Source organism: Sciurus carolinensis, chromosome 1, assembly GCF_902686445.1.
Source record: "Sciurus carolinensis chromosome 1, mSciCar1.2, whole genome shotgun sequence".
NCBI classification, from domain to species: Eukaryota; Metazoa; Chordata; class Mammalia; order Rodentia; family Sciuridae; genus Sciurus; species Sciurus carolinensis.
This window is the reverse complement of record NC_062213.1, coordinates 153,538,354-153,560,755: the sequence shown is the minus strand read 5'-3', so window position 1 is coordinate 153,560,755 and position 22,402 is coordinate 153,538,354. Positions and strand designations below refer to the sequence as shown.

Here is a 22,402-nt window from a genome sequence, read left to right as displayed (position 1 = left end):
TCAGCAGATATGTGTGAAGCACCAACTCTGGGCTAAGCTAGCTCCACACTTCCCTTTTCGTCTCTCCACATACTGCCTCTGTCCTTGATCAGTGTCATAGGTTCCCACTTTCAAGCCTCTGTGTCTCCTTATGCTCCTTACTGGACCCCCTTCAGAAGATCCATCCTCTCAGACACTTACCTCCCCAACTGGAATGTGCCTCTAGGGCCTTGGAAAACCTCTCATTACTTTAGGTTTTCCTTTGGTAGAATTGTAGTAATAATATATACTCTATACATTGTTGTGAAGATCGAATACGCTGATATGTGTACAATGCTTAGAGCAGTATCTGACACAATTTAAGAGATCAAGGTATGTTCCCTATTTGTGATAACAGATTGTAAATTTCTTTACTAGGGGACCCTTGTCTCCTTTTACTTTACAATTTCCATGGGACCTAACATCTTGCTTTGTCTCCAGTTGGGTACTTAATAGATGATTGTTGAATAAATGTATAGGTTATGATTTGGCCCTTGAAAGTTCCCATCCAACTCCTGTTTGAAAGCTTGGTCCCCAGTATAGCAAAGTTCAGAGTTGAGGCTTTTAGGCAATAATTAAATCATGGTGCTATAACCTCATCTAGATTAATCCATTGATGGATTAATAATTTGAATGGGTGGGAACTGTAGGCAGGTGGGGCATGGCTGAAAGAAGGAGGTCTTTGGGGTCATGCCTTTGTCCTTTATCTTGTCCCTGTCTCCTCTTTTGCTCTCTGCTTCCCAGAAGCCATGATATGAACAAATTTCCTCTCCCACACCCTTCTACCATGATTTCTGGCTTACCTCAAGCCACAGCAATGGAGTTGGCCAGCCTTGGAAAGAATTTCTGAAATCGTGAGCCCAAATAAAACTTCTCCTTCTCTAAGTTGTTCTTGTCAGGAATTTTGGCCACAGAGATAAAAAATACTGGCATAGTATACATGAATGGCAGTTGCTACCAACTGAATGTTTGTCTTCCTCTCAAATTCATATGTTGAAACCTAATCCCCAAAGTGATGACAATTTGAGGTATTGCCTTTAGGAGGTGATTAGGTCACAAGAGTGAAGTCCTTATGAATGAGTCCTTTAGGAGGTGATTAGGTCACGAGTGAAGTCCTTATGAATGAGATTAGTGTCCTCATAAGAGGGAACCCAGAGAGCTCCCTAGCCCTTTCTTCTATGTGAGAAAAGAGCAGAAAATAGTAATCTAAGAGCCTGGAAGCAGGCTTGAACTCTGTCAGGGTCTTGATCTTAGACTTCCCAGCCTCCAGAAATGTGAGAAATTTCTGTGGTTTATAAGTCATCTAGTTCATGGTATGCTGGTGTAGTATCCAGAGCAGACTAAGACAATAGTTATATGGAGTCTTTATTGACCATTTTCCTCTCTTGGACACCCTGTGACTATGAATCATACCCATGTCACTCATGTACTCAATACCAATGCTAATCATTGTGATTATGGATGGACCCTGTTCTGTAGCTGTGCAACTCAGCACCAAATTTGTTCTGTTCCTGAAGTATTGTGGGGGTGGATATTTAATAATCCTGCTCACAGGTTTTTATACTGTTCTCATTTTTCAGTGGCAAATTGCAAAATAGCTACCTTACATTTTCCAACCTTACTAATTTTCTTGGCCAAAAGCCTGAAGAAAATTGCATTAAGCCTCCCACTTTAAGCCCACACATTGTACTATCCCAAATGAATGTCATTAACCGTGGTGAGCAGACTGCGGGGAGACTGCCTTTGCAACTCATTTGAGAATTAGAGAAAAGTAAACAAATGGTAAAAAATAACCAATTTATTTGAGTGTCCACAAGAACCAGGTACCATGATAACTCTTCATACATTTATGCTGTTGAAAATATTAAATGTGTTTTGAAGTTGTATGAGCACAGATCTATTTGTCCCTATAAGCCCTTGGCTTTGGTCTCCTGGTCCACATGCTCCCCTGCCCAGATACTTCTGTTCTCTGCCCCATCTTCAACTGTCTGCTAGAAAATCCTGCTTGTATGTATACTGTAGAGTTTTATTTCCTGTCCCCCACCTGTTTTTCCTCCTGTGTCTCCACACTCACTCAGCTGCCCAAACCTGACACTTGGAAGTCACCCTCCTACCTTCCTCTCCCTCATTCATAATTCATCATTAGATCTGTCCATTTTAGCTATTCAATATCCCCCAATCCTTCTCTGGCTCTCCGGATTTACTGCCAAGACTTCGGTTCCACCCACTTTCAAGTCTCATCTGCTTAATGGCAACAACTTTTCAGTTGGTCACCCACTCCAAACCTCTCCATCTTGTCTAATCTATTGTCCTCAGTATAGTCCATGATCTTTCCTAAATGAAACAGTGACTTTGTCGCTTACTGGTTTTTAAACCCTCAGTGGTTTTCTGAACTCTATCCATGCCATCTTGGCCCCTGCTTCTTTCTCCAGCCTCATCTCTCCAATCCATAAGCTTTTTCTCTGCACACTTGAACTTTATGCAGCACATGAGAGGTTTTCAAAGTGTGGGCTGAGGACCCATTGGGTTTCCTGTCAAGGTGTCTGAGATCAAAATATTTACATAATAATACAAAGACATCATTTGTTTTATCCATTTTTATTCTCTCATGAGTCTACAATGGCATTTCCTGAGATTACATGATGTGTGATATTGCAACAAATTGAATACAAAATAGGTATGAGAATTCAGCTGTCTTCTATTAAGCCAGACATTAAAGACATTATAATACAAAGAAATGTAAACATGTTCCAGTTTCTCACTAAATAGTTTTGGTTTGAAAAAGTATATTTATTTTTCATAAAAGATATGCTAATTATGTTAGCACAGAATAGGATTATTATATTAAACTAATAAAGACATATTTTAATTTTTTATAGTTTTAAATTTTAGTTTTAAATTAAATAAAAATACTGAAATATTACCATACAAACAAAATCCTTTTGGGCTCCTCAATAATCTCTAACACTATAAAGTAGTGCTGACACCAGAAAAGTTTGAGAACCACTGTTCCAGTTAGTGGGACCATCTAGAGTATGCCAAAGTGTCATTCTCATTCTCTCTCTGTCCCTTTGGGCTTCTTTCTAACCACTCTTTTTTGACAGGGATAACTTCCCCAATAACCATAACCTTTTCTTCACTCTGCTTTGTCTGCTTAACTCTCTGGCAGGTTTCAGTACTCAGCATGAGTTGCCCCTCTGCGAAAGACTTCCTTTGAGCTCCCCAGAGCAGCTACAGGGCTATTTTTTACTGAAGGCCTCTTGTGTTCATAAAGAGGTAGGCATGGTGGTAATAGCTTTGTCTACATTCTTTCTTCCTCTGAGTTAGGAAGAGGCAGGGAGGGCCAGGAAGGAGAAGAGAAAATTGTTTCTGTCCAGAGCTAAGGAGAGTTAAGCACAGTGAGGTTTAGGAACCCCTCAGGCCACACAGCTAAGGAGCAGCACACTTGATTTGAATCCAGCTGCTTCCTACTCTGTCATTTGGCCTTGTACTTTAGTGTGCCTGGTGCAGTGCTGAAAAATGTTCAACACGACCTTTCCAGGAGGAATGAGCTTTGTGTGTGCTGTAAGTACTCCTGAGGTCACCAGTTTCAAGCTACCTGCCATTGCTGAACATGGAGATGGGAAGAGCTGTGGCATGTACCTAGTGCTTCCCCACTATGCAGACATGAGACAAAAAACACTCAAGAGCGGGATGTTATAAAATGTAGCAAAATGATTAGGAATTGTAGTGATGAATTCTGAGTATTGGGGATTCGAGTATATTTGTTTTAAATATAATTTATTTAATTTATCTAATCTAATTTTTAAAATAATGACCACATTTAGTAGCCAGTTCATACGACTCCTGAATATTCAACAGCTGACTCTTAGACTCAGAATTAACCATTCAACCAGATGCTCATGTCCTACTTTAAACTTGATGACTTTGCCTCCCTAGGGGGGACCCATGCCATTGTATTTTTACCAAGCCCCTCAGATTCTTCAGGAACAGACAAGATCATCTGTTCATTCAATTACCCGACCCACATTAATTAAGGGCTTATCATAAAGAAGAATGAAATTATGGCATTGGCCAGTAAATGGGTGGAACTGGAGACTATCATGCTGAGTGAAATAATCCAATCCCCCCAAATCAAAGGTTGAATGTTCTCTCTGATATGCAGATGCTAACACACATATAAGGAAGGCAGGAGGGAAGAATAGAAGTTCATTGAATTAGACAAAGGGGAAAGAAGGGAAGGGAGGAAGGGTGGGAATAGGAAAACAGTAAATGAATCTGACATAACTTTCCTATGTTCATATATGAATATACCACCAGTGAAACTCCACATTATATACAAACACAAGAATGGGATCCTAATTAGAGTAAGTTATACTCCATGTATGTATAATAGGTCAAATGACACTCTACTCTCATGTACCTAAAAAGAACAACAACAAAAAAAGAGAGGCAAAAAAAAAAAAAAATAAGGGCTTATAATGTGCCTTCCAATAGACACTACTTCAAAGCACTGAGAAGATAACACTAAAAAAAAAAAAAAATTTCTCTGTTCTCAAGGAATTATGTTCAAGAGGGAAAAACATTGCACAAGCACGGAAGCAAAAAATGTATATATAATAAGCCATGTGCCATGGCCCAGACCTGTAATCCCAGCAAATCAGGAGATGGAGGCAGGGGAATCATAAGCTTGAGGCTAGCCTCAATAACTTTGTAAGACCCTTAGCAACTCAGTGATCCCCTGTCTCAAAATAAAAAGAGACCAAGGATGAGGATGTGACTCAGTGGTAAAGCACTCCTGGGTTCAATCCTTCGGTAGCAAAACTCTGAAGAATATACCCCTCTGGATTAGAGGCCTATTGTATGTCTACTGGGTACTCTAGGATCCAGAACATGCCTTCTTCCCATTGTGTCCCATGTCATGGCCTCCCCAGATTCCTGCCTGTCCTTGTGTAGAAGTTCCAAGTCCTATGGAAACACCATCCTCTCCCACTGTATTCTAGAGATGCAAGAAAGCTACTTGGGAATTTTTTTCTGATGCTTCCAGAAAATTGTTTGGTCTTACTGGGATCTGAGGTCCTGAGAAACTTTTCCTCTTCAATTCTGACAAAGTCAGCCACAAAGTGAGCAGTTTCTCTCCATCAATGGGGTATTGAATTTCTGAGAATGTATTTGGTTTGTTTGTTTGTTTTGTGTGTGTGTGGTGCTGGGGATTAAACCCAGATCCTCATACACGTCAGGCAACAGCTCTACCACTAATCACATCCCCAGTCCATACTTCTTATTTTTGACTTGTGCAAAAATGTTGGTTTCTTATTTTAAGAACAAAATCTGACTTAATATTTGTCAGTCATGTGCTCTGCCTTGGGCTTAGCATGTGCTCATGAAGCAGAGTACAGGGCTGTGCTCTTGGTTTACAGTGATTTAGAGCAGGGCTTTTAGAATTAGGCAAATGTGGGTTTCAATCAGTTCTGTGCCTTACTAAGTGTCTGTACTCTGGGAACTTTTCTGAGTCTTAAATTCCTCTATAAAATGTGGCTTTATTAACACGAACTCATTCAGCACATACTAAGTTCAGACATGGTGCTAGACACCAGGAATACTCTAGCAAGCAGAGGTTACACACAGCCTCATACTCATGAATCTTATACTCCATCCAGTTGGAAAATCGTTAAGCAAATAATGCCAGAGGAGAAGGAGGGAGTACAATCAGAGCTTACAATGGAAATATAACCCCCTCTGGACAACTAGGGAAAGCTTAACTGAAACAATCAGGGTTAAACCGAATTAGGCAAATGAGATCTAAGTGAGTGGGCTGGGAGGAAAGAGGAAGGTGGCTGGGTCTTCATTGAGCCATGGTTTAAAACAGATCTGTTTTTGTGAGAGGTTTGATGAGATACCCTGTGACTTTGTGGGCCAGGTGACAAAGAGGGCAGAGTTTGGGACAAAACAATTCTTCCCACTTCTTTATGAGACCCATCGCCTCTCTGAGACCCTCTACATTTTCCAGCATTGTGAACAGCATCAAGTGTATTTGGCTTTACACCTTGCAGTTGGGGAATTTAGTACTCAGGTAGAATACGGCAGATGCCAAATGAGTTTGTAGTTGGTTGACCAGTTGTTTTAGAGTGGTAGCCAAATGGAAACTCAGAAATTCTTGAGGGACATGGGAGTGTTGAGTGCTGTATTACCAGGTGAGGGTGAGAATGGGGAATTTTAATGCTGTGTTGTCTTACGAATTTGAGACAATCAAAAGGTTAACACATGACTCTAGCACAGGCATACCCAGTCTAGCACAGGCATACCCAGAAGCAAAATCTCTAGCAGCTCAATTAGTATTTGATAATAAGCTGGTCATCCAGAATATGATTTTGTTAACATTTTTATACCATCAAAATGAAATCATTTTACAAATATAAACTCATATGCTGCACGTAATGACACCAAAAACATGTATTTGTTTTCTACTGCTGTTTAATAAATTAACACAAACACAGCAGCTTAAATAACATACATATAATGGTTCACAGTTTCTGTGAAGTAAGGGTCTGGGGAATAATCTTCTTCTAAGGTCATTCAGGTTGTTGGCAGAATTCATTTCCTTACAAGGGTGTCACTGCAAGTCCCCAGCTTTCTCTGTCTGTTGGCTGGGGGTGTCTTCAGGTCTGAATGGCTACAACCAGTTCCTCTCCAGCATGGCTGCTCACGTCGCCAAGCTCATAGGAGAGTCTCCCGTCTGACTGCAAGAAGGAGTTTTATACATTGTAAGACGATTGTGGGGTTGACATCCCATTGCCTTTATCATTTTCTACTAGTTAGAAGCAAGTCACACTGAAGGAGAGATGATTACACACAAATGAACACAAGGAGATGGGAAGCCCTGGGGGTTACTCCAGTTATGTGCATGGTCATGCTGTAAAGAAGGAACTTGTATTACAAATGAGGAAAACAGGGCCCTTGGCCAAGTTCACAAGGTCAGTAAGCAGGGCACCCTGACTTTGCTTTTAGATGGTCTGACCCCAGAGCCTATGTTCCTGACCTCTGGGCTCTGTCCATACTTCACTGAAGAGACCTCTGTCTGGATTCCTCCTTTAAAAACTTCACAATTTCTTTATCCTGAGTCATTGGCATTGTCCATCTTCAAACAATACTACGGGTGGTCTGTGTCTCAGTCATAGCTTTAAATATACCTCACATGGCACAGAAAAGTGTGGAAGACAACTGGATCATCTTTTCCCAGATATGAAATGGGTTTTTTGGGAAGAGATCATACTAGTACTACAGAATAGAAATGGGGCATCTGGCTCCAGTCACATGATGGTGCCATTATGAACACTGTTTTTTGAAAAAGCATGATATTTTGTATTCTAGATAGTAATGAAGGCATCACGAGGTGACTGGACAGTAAGAAGGCTCCCATATTCTCTAGCCTGGGGTCTCCAGGCATAATTGGGCCCTAATAGAATTTTCTAATCAGTTTCCAATATTTAAAAAATTTTAGATTCGCCATAAAAATAAAAAAAAAAAAAATGTTGACTTTGGGCCCATATTCCCAAGAGAGCTAAGGAGAGGCTGCTTCCTGAAGATAAGGCATAATCTCCCCACACTCCATCATGCTATACTCCTTACTTGTCCATGGTGGGCCTTGGGTTTGAGATCCTCTCATTTTAAAGATAAAAATCAACAGTGCACAAAAGTTTCCAGAGGCACCCCCAGCTAGTTAAGAATGGCAGAGCTGATATTAAAGGTGGGCACCTTAAGGAGTGCCCCTACTGAAGGGCAGCAGGCTCTTTCACTCAGGTGGACACTGTCAAGCAACAGTTCCAAACAAGTGAAGGACTGCCTTGTCCTCAAATAGCCCAGCCTCACAACACTGCTAAATTCATGTTTAAATTGCACTGGGAACAAATACATTTCACAATGTTCAGCTCCAGGTTGCAGAGAAAAACATACTAATAGAGAGCTGCAATTACAAGTAATTTCCCTCCAAATCCCAGTCTTTCTCTCCCACTCTGGATTAATGACTACCTTCACAAAGAGGCCACAAGAGCTTTCAGAGCAAAAAGAGTAACAGGAGGACATGCATTAACGTGGCAGGCTGGTCACCCCCATGCCTGAATGTAGAGCTTTTAGAAATGGAATTTTAAAGATGTGCTTCTTCTGCAAATATCAGGTAAACACAATTTTCAAGAGTCCAGAGGCAGTGGGTGTTGGGTAGAAGGATATTTGCATTAACCATAGAAGGCTTATCTAGGGCAGGTAAAGAGGGAAGGAAATATCAATCTAATTCAACGAATGGGTTGAGGACTTACTGTGTGTCAGGCATGGCGGACAATATCTTCATAGGGGTTACTCTGTTTCATTTGCACAACCCACAAGGTCAGATAGCAAATAAAGAAAGCATTAAATTCATATTTTCTGACTCTGGGCTCATTTTGGATCTGGGTGAGATCCCAGCTCCTGCAATCTCAGCAGTGACCTTGGTTACTGATTTACCTGTTCTGAACTTCCTCAGCTTCTCATCTGTTAAATGCCATATGCTAGATGCTCAATACAGTTATGGCTGTTTTAAAATGAGGCCATGTGTTTCCTCACTGAGATTTATATTAAATAAAATTGAAAAGGTACAGGACTGGTGTCAGAAGATTTGGATTCTTGTTTTTCCTGCTGAGACACATAAGGAAATTATCTTTTTTTTTTTAATAATTAAAAAAATACAGGTGCACAGTGATATAATGCAGCCTACGTTGAAGGGTATCAAATGAAAAGTGGGCCTCCTTTCCTCACTAACCTGCACTCACCTTCTCATAGTCAATAACTGTAAGTGATTATTTGAATAACCTTCAAGAAGAGTTCCCAATTATGCATCTATGACCACCCACTCCCACACACTCACCCATACGCTAACTCTTAAATGGAAGAAATTTTAAAATAAATTTTGGGAGATATCTAGTGCTGGTCCATACCACCTCACTCTTTTAACAAAGCTGGAGCCCCTATTGATGGTCATTCAGGCAATTTCTTTTATTAATAATGGTAACTGTTAATGCTTATGAATTGTTCCTAACGTACCAGGCACTATCCTAAGAATTTTCTGTTAATTCACTTAATACTTACAAAAATGCCATGTAGAAGTCTTGAAGGTATCAAATTTTACATCTCCATTTTATGTTTGGGGACAAGGATGCCTAGAGAATGTCAGTACCTGCCCAACATCACACAGTAATTGGCAGAGGTGAGAGTCCCTCCCAGGTAGACTGACAGTGGAGAGTGGACTCATTTGACAACAACTGGCACATTCTAAGGTGTATTTTAATTTCTGCGTGTCTCCCTTGCTAGAATTGTGAGCTTCTAAAAAGCAGGGTTTCTGTACCCAGAGCTTGGTTCAGAACCCACATATTGTCAATTCTTCAGAACGTTTATGAACAAATTGCTGAAACCAGGGAAGACATCAGGGAGATGGATATTTTGCATCTGAGCTGGGTCTTAAAGGGTGAATAAAGTTTCAATAAATAGAAAAAGAAAGGAAAAGCACCTTGAGCAAATGAATAGCCAAGAACATCAGTTGTTTAAGAGGGAAGAAATGATCCAGGCTGCTTGGGGAACTGGTGTGGAGTGATGTGCTTACAGAGGGGACTGGAAGGAAATTTGGAGGCAGAATATGGGAAATGTCAATGCTATTCTGCATTTGTGAGATTTTCTCCAGGCCACACCACTGGCCTAGAGGACAGAATTAATGAACCTGTGAACTCACCTGTGCATATCCAAAATACTGGTTTCAAATAGTAGCATTTATTGAATCTTGGATTGCACAAGTTGTATTTATCTCCATACTAGGTTTATCTCCTCCACTTTTTTCACTTCTCAATGTTAAATGGATGACAGGTCTGAGGGTCAGTATCAGTAGTATGGAAAAACATCCTATCAGTGCAGTGGGGATATTTTCAATTTTCATTTATTTTCATCCTTCCCAACACCCAGAATTCACTAAGTCTGACATATTTCTTTTTCCAAGCTCTAGGTCTGTAAGTCTAAGTTTATCGATGTAGCTTATAAATGTACTATTTGAATTCATTTGTATGCCAACATACCTCAGAGGATTTGTTGCGCTTCTATTAATCTTGAAATTCATGAAGTTCCTTGGACATCTGACAACACATCATATTTTAAATATATGCTACTATTTTTCTAAGGCACTTGAGTGTTGATCCTGGCTAATGTATTTAATCAAATTCAAATTAGAAATCTGTTCCAACAGCCCCTCATATAGATCAGCACTGCCTAACAGGAATATAAAATGAGTCACAAAGATGAGTCATATACGTATAATTCTAAATTTCCTGATAACCATATTAAAAAAGTAAAAAGAAACACAAAGCAATTTTAATAATGTTTTTTCTTTAACCCATGACATTTATCATTTCGCATGTAGTAAATACAAAAATGATGAGATGTTCTACATGCATTCTTTTCATACTAAGTTCAGACTATATATTTATATTTACAGTATATCTTACTTTGGACTAACCACATTTCAAGTGCACAACAATCAAAGAAGGCTAGGACTCTATGTTGGATAGTGCAGATAAAAGGCTGTGCAGTCCAGCTCCTCAAAACACTGTTCAACAAAGCACATCCTCTTGCACCCATCTGAGCAGTAGTCATGCAAAGTTTCTCTCATTTGTGGATTTTGGGGGGTTGGTCCTGAGAGATCATCTTGTCCAAATCTTTGTATTATGGTCCAGGGAGCCAAGAGTCATAGAAAGGAAGAGTCTGGATGGTCAGCCATCCCTCCTCTTGCACTGGCGTAGGCTCCACCCCATGGAGCATGTCCATAGTATTTAAAGAGGAGTGTCAGAGAAGGTCTGAACTGAGAACCAAAACGAGGACAACACCTCAGCTCACAGAGCTTATGGAATTAGATAATGTGAACTTGGAAGGTGACATGATAGAAACTGCTAAAGCCTTCACCTATCTTCTGTTCTTCCGTGGTAACAAAACCCTGAACTCAGCAGGGCACACATCTGCTTAGAATAAAGATGGTATTTCCCAGCCTTCCTTGAAGCCAAGAGGAGGAAGGGCATGGGCTAACTCCAGACAATATGATGCAGGGGAGTGATGCATGTGAACCCTGGGGGCAAAGAGCAATGCTTTCTTTTTTTTCCCCCTCCTCCTTCTTACTGACTGGACTGTGTGAGTCATGGCTGGAGTTTCAGCAACCATCTGGAATCATGAAAGGAAAGGACACAAAGTGGGTCAAGAGACATGAGTCTGAGTCTGGGTCCCTAAAACTTTGGAGCACCATCCTGGCCCCAGATAGACTAGTTATAGACTTCTTGCCTGCGAGACAGAAATAAATTTCTGTTTTGTCTAAGTCACTGCTATTTTAGATTTTTCTCTTACTTGTAGCTTAACCTACACATCTTTGCCTTCAACATCTTCCTTGTCTTGCACCACATCTTCCCATTCCTCCTACCACAGGCGAGTGAGCTGCCCTTCTTGTGTCCCCGTGGCCTGACATAAGCACCACTATCATAATTATCTACTACACTGTGTTATGATTATTTATGTGTTTCTCAATTTATTCATTGCATTTATATGCATTTACTGATCACTTGCAGCAAATTGTTCATTGTCTACTCAGTATTAGCATTGTTCCTTCCACGTTCCTCTTTGTGACCCAGATTTCCTTTTCATAAATCATTCTGAGTAGGCTATCTGACAATAAGAGATTCTAACATAAAGTTTAGAGGAATGAAGAGACAAAGTTTTATTCAATGGGCAGCATTTGAAAACAGGCATCTGGAATCATCAGTGGGAACCCTGTACTTGAGGATATTTTCAAGCACCCTCTTGACCTTTGTTCCCCTAGCCCTTCAAACATCTGTATAAGACTGATTCCTTGAACTAAATCTTCCTAGACTCAAATTGTCTACAGTGGTTTCTATTTGCTATCATGCCGCCTATTATATGCAGTTACATAGAATAGCTAGAATGGTAAGGAACCAGGAAAAAACATCCCTCACCTCATGGACTATCCTATCTTCTCTGAGACTGTTTCTTACTTGTCTTTGCTGAGTCCCAGACATGGTGCCTGGCATGTAACGGATCTTAATAACTGTCCGCAAAATGGACTCTGGCTTAGATGGCCTACAGTTGTCTCCTGAAGTTTAGGTATAGTGAAACAAAGGCCTAGACAGATGAAGGGGCTGGCCCATGAGCCCACAGCTTAGTAACAGCCACGTAAGCGTCCAATTCCCCTCTCCCGATTCTTCAGTGCATGACTTTTTCTATGAGATTCCAGGGAAGAGAGAGCATTTGATGACAGTTTCAGGTTTCTGCAATCAAAACTGAATGAATCATTTTCTGCCACTTCTATAGAATTTAAGTGATTTTTCTTAAAAGGAAAAACAAAAGTAAAAAAAAAGTTTCTTCCACTTAGAAACACTGGGAAATTGGGAAACACAGCAAGGGAAAATTCTGCCCCAACTAGCCAGCTGACCAGGGCAGTGCTCAACTTCCTGCAGGCCAGACAATGCCTCTTTCCTGGAGATTCATGTGGCCTGGTGGCCAGTGGCAACCGCAGAGGTCTCACCATAAGCAGCCCAGTCTGGGAAACGGACTCCGTCATTGTGAGCTGAATTCTCCCTGTCCTTGAAGATGGTGTTGTATTCATCGCTGCTCCTTATAGATGAGAAAAGGAATTACTGAGAAAAATACTAACCTTTAAAAAGGGAAGGACATGTTTTTAATATTGCAGGTAATGCTTAGTAAGAAATAAGAATATTTCAAGTTAGCAAATGTTGGACTCTAGGGAAAGAGGAGAAAGAGGAAAAAAGAAATAGTGGGGGGGGGTGAATAAGATCAAAGAACAATACATGCATATATGGAAATATCACTGTGAAACCTATTAATTCATAAAAGTAATATACTTAAACAATTGTAAATAAATTACTGACCTTAAAAAACAAAACATTTGCTTTGCAAAAGGTGGAAAATACGCAAGAGATGGAAAGACAATCTAGGAGATGGGAAAAGATATTTGAAAATCACATCTGAAAAAGGAGGAGGATATAGAATGTATAATGAACTCTCAGAACAGCTATAAAAACAAGCAATCCAATCACAACATGAGCAAAAATCATATACATTTCATTGAAGAAAATATTATAGAGAGATGATAAATAAGCATATGAAAAGATGTTCAACATTATTAGATATTAGGGAAATACAAATTGAAAACAATAAGACATAACTACACAATTATTGGAATTGCTAAAATTAAAAAAAAATAGTTATGAGACCAAGAGTCAGTAAGGATGCAGAGAAATTAGATCACTCACACATTGCTGGTGAGAAAATAAAATGTTACAGCCACTCTGAAAGTAGTTCGGCAGCTTGTTATAAAACTAAACATGCAACTACTATATGACCCAGCAATGTACTCTAGGGCAATTATCCCAGAGAAATGAAACTTTATGTTCACATAAAACTTGTAGGTGAAAATTTATAGCAGTTTTATTTGTAATAGTCCAAAACCGAAAACAACCCAGATGTTCTTCAATGGATGAATGATTAAACAAACTATGGAACATCCATGCCACTCAAGGATAATAAGGAATGAATTATTGATACACATATCATAGTGAATGAATCTCAAGAGGATTATGCTGAGTTTAAAAGCCAAGCCACAAAGGTACATCTTCATGATCCCATTTGTATAACATTCTTGAGATGACAAAATTATAGATATGGAGAACAGATCAGTAGCTACCGTGTTTAGGGCCTAAGGTGTGGGTGGAAGGAGGTGGATATGATGGTAAACAGCACGAGGGATTCTCGCAGTGATGGAATCCTGCATTTTGATGGTGTAGCAATAGCACAAATCTACGAATGTGATAAGATTGCATAGAACTAAATGTGCACACACACACACACACACACACACACACACACACACACACCAGGACATATAAAACTGGTGATATCTGAATAAGATTGCTAGGTTGTTTCAGTGTCAATTTCTTGTTTATGATATTACTGTAGATATTCAAGATGTTGCCATGGACAATGTAGGAATAACTCTGTAATAATTTTTTAAATAAAAGGTTTAATTAGACCAAAATTGTAAAATGTTTTATCTTCAGAAAACATTCTCAAATGTAACGATTTAACAAGTCTGGCAAGGAGAGTGTGTGCCACAAAGTCATTATCAACTCCCACGTAAGGATGTTGGCCTTCTGGCCAAAATCCCAACTCAGAATTGTCAACTTCTACAAACTAAGCAAGTAGAAACTTCCCACATCCATAAATACAAATAATGCTCTTTCCTTTCACTTGAGCTGACTTAAAATTATTTTGCTTCTGTTTCTCTTATAGTTTACAAAGTGTTTTCACAGCTCATTCCTTTTTCTCTAGCCACACAATGCGGCAGACAGAGCAGAACTTTTTATTCCCCAAACACAGATGGGGAAACTGAGGCTGAGAGAAGTGACTTGTTCAGTCATGAGACTAAACAATAATGAAGCAGGGAGTCAAGTGTGCAATATGAACGTTCTGATTTCTAACTGATGGGTCTACTGGAAGATGAGGACAAAGTTTTAGGATTCTCAGAGAGTTAGTCTGGTGTGGGTCCAAGGACAATGTTGGACTGTAAGTCCAAAGTATTGGATTGGTCAGACAGCCAGGCCCAAACTCAACTTCAATATGAACTAGAGGCACTGGGTGAGAGAGCTGCTTCTCAGTTCTGGGATATGAAAGTGTGGAGGTTCTGACAGATTTTGCATTTGTTGAGTCTGCCTTAAATTTTGATATGTGACTCTGCTAAGTGGAGAAGAAATCCAGGCAGAGTGCTAGGAAAGGCACAGATGTGGGAAGAAAGGGATGGCTTGGGTGGGAAAGAGGATGGGGTGGGGGATCCAGTGTCCTCTTTCTGACCTCAGCAGTGGTCACAGTTGTGATACCCTGACAGCACCCCCTCCCCTTTCTGGAATTCTAATGATATGAATGTTGGGACTTTGGTAACTGTCACACAGATGCTGGAGACTCTTCATTTCTTTTTGTTCCATTTTCTTTTGTTCAGCTTGGGTAAATTCTATTTATCCATTCTCAAGTTCACTGAGTCCATCTTCTGTTGTCCCCACTCTTTTATTGAGTTTATGAGATAAAAGTTTTCTTATAGTTAATCTTTTAGTTCTGTAATTTCTATTTGTTTCCTTTTACAATGTCTACTTCTATGCTAAGGCTTTATTTTTATTACTTAAAGAGAATTCATAATTGTCCTAAAATTCTTTTCAGATTATCCCAAAGTCTGTTCCTCCTGGTGTTTGTGCCTGTTGATTTCTCTTCTTGTTCAAGTTGTGACTTTCCTGGTTTTTATTTTGATGAATGGTTTTCTATCGTATCCTAGATATTTGTACTATTATGCCATGATACTCTGGATCCTATTTAATCTTTTTTTAAAACCAAGTTTTCACCGTATTAAAGTGTAGTTTAAGGACTAAGTGGGTATGAATTTTTAGCTTTCCACTGTGTTCCATCAATCACCCCAAGGAAAGTGGAGTGCTGACTCATCGTGACTCTTCGCAGAAGGATGGAGTGGAAGTTCAGCTCCCTCTCAATCCCACGGAACTCTTTCCAACAATAGTGAGCACAGGATTGCTCTGCTTCATTAGGGTGTAAGCTCAGATCCCCAGTGACCCTTAGTGATGGGGTGGGAGGAGAGTGGGGAAACACCAACTAGTTCCATCTTATATAACCTTATTCGTTTTCTCTGATGCCAGATGGGTACGAAGGCTCCTCTCTCCACTGTGTTCTGACATCCAGGGGAGCCGGTGAAAGGAGCACTGACTCGCTCTGCTTTATTCAGCTCTGGTCAAGCATGGACTGACAAAACCCTGCAAGGGGCTTCAAAGCATTAGCTCCCTGCTCAGTCTCACTGACATCACCCTACTGATAGGAAAGAGGTGGAAGGAAACTGGGATAGAGGATTGCTTCCTGCTCTGTTCTGCAGCCAACAATACCAGAAGGAGAAATCAAAGCATTCCCTTCTGCTTCCATGGGGCCGGGAAGGGCAGGGTGGAAGACAAATTGCTCTGGAAAGGATGGAGAAGCAGAGGGGCTTTGCCATTGGTGTTTATCTGGAGAAGGCGGATATTGCCAAGAAGGTGTTCTATTGTTAAACCACTCTTTTCTTGGTCCTTTGGTTTGGGGAAATGTGCTTTTCTTTCTTCCTTCCTTCCTTCCTTCCTTCCTTTCTTTCTTTCTTTCTTTCTTTCTTTCTTTCTTTCTTTCTTTCTTTCTTTCTTTCTTTCTTTCTTTCTTTCTTTCTCTTTCTCTCTTTCTCTCTTTCTTCTTTTTGTTTTTTGTACCTGTTGGTGGTTTGGGCTGGAGATGTTCGCAGTGTCTAGTCCAGGATGTGTGGGAGACAACAAGGAAACTCAGAAGTCACTGGCCTAGCATCCCTCACAGTGAAGGCTCCCAGTCTACTTTTTTTCTACCTTTAAGCATTTTTCTTTGCTTATTCGTTGCCTTATATCCAGGATTCTTAGTTATGAGAGCGAATGGGAGGAATGAGTATCCTGACTGGAATCAGAAATCTCTCTCAACTGCTAAATCTGAGCAACACTTTCTAATCCCCACTTGTTCTTCATATTCTTCTTATTGCTTTTTACAGACTATCTACTTTTTCTTAAACCTTTTTTCTCAGCATTTACTACTGTGCGTCGAGTCTTCTCCCATCTTTCTTTTGATCACTTTTAAGTGTCCTTCAGAGTTTCCTCTTTGTCAGTAGTTTTCTGAGTACTTCTGTTCTCTAGGATTTTCTCCTAAATTCTTTGATCTTGCCTCCTCTTCTCTCCCTCTCAAGGTTTGCCATCAGCCATATGCTAAAAACTCACAATTCATTCTCCATTCCCTAATCCCAGTCCCTACTGCAAACCTCTATCTGCCCATCCAATAAACTCCTTGTAACCATGTTATCCAAAATGTAACTTACTGTTCATAGATGCATGTGTAAATAGATATTTACCCAAATTCTCACTTCTTTCTGCACCTCTGATCTTGGTTAATGACCCTATGACCCATCTGGGAATCCCATTTAGAAACATAGCAGTCATTTAGTTTCTCCTTCTCTTCCAATCTCCAACATGTGATGAAGCTCTAGCCATTCTACCTGCTAAATAGTTCTCAAATTCATCCCTTTGACGCCATTTCCTCTGGTAGTGATTAGAGCATTTACTCAAAATCTTATTCCTGGAACATTCTGACAGTTTTCTAATTTGCCTACCTGTCTTTCTTCAGGACCCTTTCTACAGAAGCCCCAGAGTGGTGTTGGTGGTGATGTCTTTATACAGATGCAATCAGGTCTGTCTAAACTCTTTGGTCATTTTCCATTACCTCTAAAGGATGAATGCTAAACTCTGTTCAGGCTCATCTTCTGCAATTTGCTTCATCCATTTCTGGTAACATGCCATTATCTCTCAGGCACGCACATTTTGTTCACAACTTTGTTCACTGTTACGTCTGCCTGAAACATTGTCCTCTCTTTCCCTCACCCACAGCACCCTGTTTAAGCCAGTTCTAGACCTAATGATTTGGGTCATGTGATCTCTTTGGAGAAAAATTTTCTAACTCCTTATGTAAAGTGCTTATCTTTCTTACTTCTAAAACACCCCAACCATGTTGAATTGTTGATTTGCCTGTTGGTCTCCCATACAATATTCTAGAGGTCTGAGGAAGCTTGATTTCCCCCCTAGTATAATACAAATAGGGAAGTGAGATAATTCATCCTTTGACTAATAATCTTGGGATGTACTCCCTCCCGGCCACCATATGGTTTGTGAGTTCTACATGTGCAGAATCCACTGTGCATGCTGCATATATGGAGAAAAATCAAGTCTTAGCTGAACATGCATAATTTTTTTCTTGCCATTATTCCCCAAATGATACAGTATAACAACTACTTACCCAGCATAACATTGTCTTAGGTATTACAAGTAATCTAGAGAAAATTTAAAGTTTACAGAAGGATGTCTGTGGGTTATGTGCAAATACTAAGCCATTTTATATATGGGACTTGAGCACCCATGGATTTTAGCAGCTGTGGAGTGTGTGTTGGAGTCCTGGAACTAGCCCCGTGTATGCTGAGGGATGAATGGATACTATAGTGGTTAAGAACACTGACTCTACAGCAGAACACTTGGCTTCAATTCCTTGCTCTGCTGCTTGCTAGTTCTGTGACATTTATCAGTGTCCCCAATTGCAAAGTAGGCATTAATGTACCCATCTCATGGGGCTGCAAGAATTAAAGAATATACTGTAGAACATGGATCAAGATTACACCAATGGTTTCTAGAGTATAGAAACATTAGCATGTTGACTGTTAATATTTGGTATCTTAAAATTTTATTCTTATTTTTATTAAACATTATCTGCAATATTTAAAAGGTGTTCTTTCCAAAGATTAGTATTTGCCACTCAAATCCTTAGTAATCCCTTTGTTCATCTAAAAAGTGCAACAATGAATGTGCTAGTTTTCAAGGAAAATTCTGGAAAATAGCCAAGTTTGGGTATTTTATTATAGAAATGGAATTACTATATTAAGGACTTTAGTTAAGAATATTTTAAAGAGTAGAGTCCATAAAAATCAATGCAGTAGAATCACTTAGGTATTTTTTAGTAGTTGAGAATAATTGTTAGGAAAGTGAATGGGGGAAAATCTTAAATAATTATTTGAAAACAAGTCAGTAAACAAATTTTCTAAGCTCAAAACTGTCACTTTGTGTATACTACTATGTAATAGATGTTTGAGTCTTTCTCAACAGTGTGCATCTTCCCATTCTAGAGAATTGTTTCTATTCAATAGCTATTTGTTCATTAAGTGTGAAAAAATTCACATGAAGAGCATCTCTTCTTCACCTCCCCCACACTGCAAAAAAAAAAGTTTATCAAGGATATGTATATTTCTGTATTCCCTCCAAAATTCATGTCCAAATGTAATTATTTCTAAATATCTCTTCTGCAGGAATTTTTCAAAACCCACCCGTTCCCCCCTCCAACCCCTGTCTTCCTCCCCATTCTCTATAGTCACTATTTCTTGGGCAAAGACTTTTGAGGCAGCAGCAGGCTGAAGTTTGCTTTGCATCTGCTTCCTCTGAGACAGCAACACAGTGAGAATCTTCTTCAAGATGTTCTGGATGTCAGTCCAGGAAAGGTTTTGGATACAAAACAGCTTGGCACTGCAGGGACCCCCTTCAACCCCTCCCTTTCCCACCAGCTAATTCAAGAGGACAGAGGCATTCATGTGTGAAGTTCTTATTAGAAACCTTTAACAGATGTGGTTTAAATTTTAATGCACTGATTACTTTTCTGTTGAGAAAGAAATTCTTACAGCCAATTGCACACACGAAAAAGCTTTATTAAGTCAAGGAATTGTTGCACACTTTCAAAAATGCTATGTAGTATATCTGAACATTTGTATATGACAATCTGCACACCTTTGATGAGCAAGTTTCACTTTTACAATTTTCTCTGCTCATAGTCTTCATCAACCACAGAATATTCATTTTATCATGTTCAGCATATCCAGATTCACAGCAATTTTCCAAGGCTTTTGTTGGGAAACATTTCCTAATGATTATATACACAATGGAAAGATATGATCAGGCATTTACGGGACTTGAAGTGTTTACAAATAATACACAATAACAATTACAACATTACAGTCTTATTTTTAATGCTTGGTGCTTCTTTATTTTTCCCTCCTCCTTCTCAAGTACCAATACTTTAATAATTGAATTCTCTTGCCTGGGAAAAATAAAGTTATCAACTTGTGTACATTTATTGACGTCTAGTTGTTACAGTCCAGGTCACAGCACAGAAATCAATGATGCACATGGGACACATTACACTGGGATTAGTCCATGTTTTCTGCACACTACAGGAGAGGAAGGTTGGGCTGCGAAGGTCAGGGCTCACATGACCATGTACTTGTCAAGCATCTTCTCGATGGCCTTGGTCATTCGGGATTTCTTCTCGAGGCAGGTAGTGGGCTTGTTGTTGTGGTACAGAAGCATGCGGAACAGCTCTTGGACGTTGATGTCTTCCTTGGCCGAGGTCTCCATGAAGGCGCAATTCCACTCCTGCGCGCAGGCCGCACCATCCGCCAGAGCCAGCTCTCTGGGGCTTTCATCATTTCGGTTGCCCACCAGCACAATAGGGAACTTATGCAGGTTGCTTCCTTTGATCTCGCGGATCAGCTCATAGAAGGGCTTCAACTCCTCGAGGGTTTCCTTTCTGGTGACCGAGTAGACTAAGATGAAGGCATGACCCCTGGCAATGGCAAGGCGCTTCAGACCAGGATAGCGCTGGCCCCCGGTGGCATCGGTGATTTGCAGCACGCCCATGCGGCGGTGGCCGCCCACTAGCTGGCGATAGGTATCTTCAATGGTCGGCAAATATGCATCGCGAAAGGTGCCGCGCACCCACCTCTGCACCAAGGTGCTCTTGCCAACGCCAGCGGAGCCAACGACCACCACGCGGAAATCTTTGACCTTTCGGTGTGGCAGAAAGATGCGAATTATCAGCAGGGCAGGCAGAAGCTGCAGTCGCTGCAGCACGCGTTCCTTGAAGCCAAAGCAGGAATTGCCCATTGTTGCGGTGTGGAGCTGCGAGCTCAACTTCTCTGGCACTAAGCCGTTGGTGGGAGAAGCCTAAGAAGGGGAGGGGGAAGAGAGAGAGAGAGAGAAAAAAAAAAAAAAAAAAAAAAAAAAAAAAAAAAAAAAAAAAAAAAAAGAGAGAGAGAGAGAGAAAGATGAGTGTCAGAGAGCGTAACCAGCTGCTCCACTGGGACCTTGGGAAGGTTTATTCTGTGACGTTTTGCACTCAAAAGTACACACGGCAGGCAGACAATTCCCAGACCTGTTTGGGGGCAAACACGTTCCAAATGGGGTCATGGGTTGGCGTGGGCTATGGGACCTGCAAGGAATATACAGCAGACACACTGGCTTGTTTTTTGTGCTGCAGAAAGTGCAAAGATTTAGCTTTTGATTTCCCCTTAAATTATTTTATTTAATCCTTACTGTAGCTTTTGGAGAAATACCCAAACCTCAATTCCTCGATTGTAGGCGGAGCTGAGATAGCTGTGATATATGCAGGTGACCGCGCAGCACTCAGACCACTGCAGACAAAGTGAAGTGCGCAGAGTCCAGCGCGGTCCCTGGAGAAGCGCGCGCACCGCGCGGTCGATCCCAGTGCGCTGTACCCACGGGTCGGAGAGAAGGCATGACGCCTTACTCTTCCGCGGCCACACGCTTTCACACCCATTTTAATTCTCTCTCCCACTATACTACGCCGCTCTCATTTCCCGAGCACAGAACGAGTCTATAACAACGAACACTTGTTAAGCCTTTGGAAGGTTCGCGAGCATACTTATTTATCAAACCTTTCTTCTGTTTAAAAAATCGCTACATTCTCATTGCCAAACAGGACTGACACCAATCAGTACAGTCGAGATGCGCCATTCAGGGTACGGTCGATAGTGGGGCTGAAAGGAGTCACCAAAGGTACGCTGGGAACTCGCAAAGGTCCGAAAGCCCAGTCTGGTACATTCCCAATCATTACAAAGGACATCCAGGGACTGGTGCCTAATCCCGGGACAACTCACCCATTGATTACCACCCAGAAACAACCCAGGCTAGTTTGCCCGAAATACTTTACGTCTGAGTCCTCCAACCCCCACAAAAAAAGAAAAAAAGGCGAAATACTTTACCTCTCCCCAAGGTTCGAACCAAGCAAGCTAGAGGCAAATTTGCTCCTCAAGGAGGCAGATGCAGCAAACAGTTGGGTGCTCAGAGAAGCCAGGGAGAACCAGTGGTCCTACTGGCTCCGAGGAAAATACTGGAACAACTGTTGGATTCGGACGGAGCTTTGTACCAAAGCCAGAGGGGCATAGGCTGGGAGGCTCCACTTGGCATAATGTGCAGGGGGGGAAACAGAGCTGTGAGGGGCTGACGGAGCCGAGATTCTGCGCAGAGTCCCCTACACCTGAATGGCTCGTCCCATAGTTCACAGCGAGGCGCCAGGCAGCTTCTGTCAGCTTTCCTGATGTTGAGGGTCTCTATCATGGGGGTGGGGTCTGGGATACTTATGCTTCGGATTTGAGGCCAGTTAAATACCTTTTCACATGGTGCCTTTCATAAAGGATTTATATGCTGAAAATTACAAAATGCTAATGAAATAAAAAAAAACTGCAATGGAAAGACGATATGTTCTTGAATTAGAAAACTCAATTTAGTAAAAATGTTGATTCTAAATTCATCTATAGGATTTTTTGTTTGTTTGTTTTGGCACTAGGGGCACCAACACTTAGCCACATCCCCAGCCC

General features: G+C 40.8%; 1 protein-coding gene across 1 annotated transcript; it reads right to left on the bottom strand.

Annotated features, from left to right (window-relative positions):
* Positions 1–19,420: 19,420 nt before the first annotated feature.
* On the bottom strand, positions 19,421–21,944 carry Diras3 (DIRAS family GTPase 3). The gene is made up of 2 exons (XM_047519162.1): positions 21,788–21,944; positions 19,421–20,729 (listed from the first exon to the last, which is right to left on the bottom strand). The coding sequence occupies exon 2, from the start codon at positions 20,667–20,669 to the stop codon at positions 19,992–19,994; it is 678 nt and encodes a 225-aa protein (XP_047375118.1). The 5' UTR covers positions 20,670–20,729; positions 21,788–21,944; the 3' UTR covers positions 19,421–19,991.
* Positions 21,945–22,402: the final 458 nt, after the last annotated feature.

Bases quoted from the DNA above. Each gene is read 5' to 3' on its own strand.
- Diras3 (XM_047519162.1), bottom strand. From the start codon at position 20,669: ATGGGCAATTCCTGCTTTGGCTTCAAGGAACGCGTGCTGCAGCGACTG.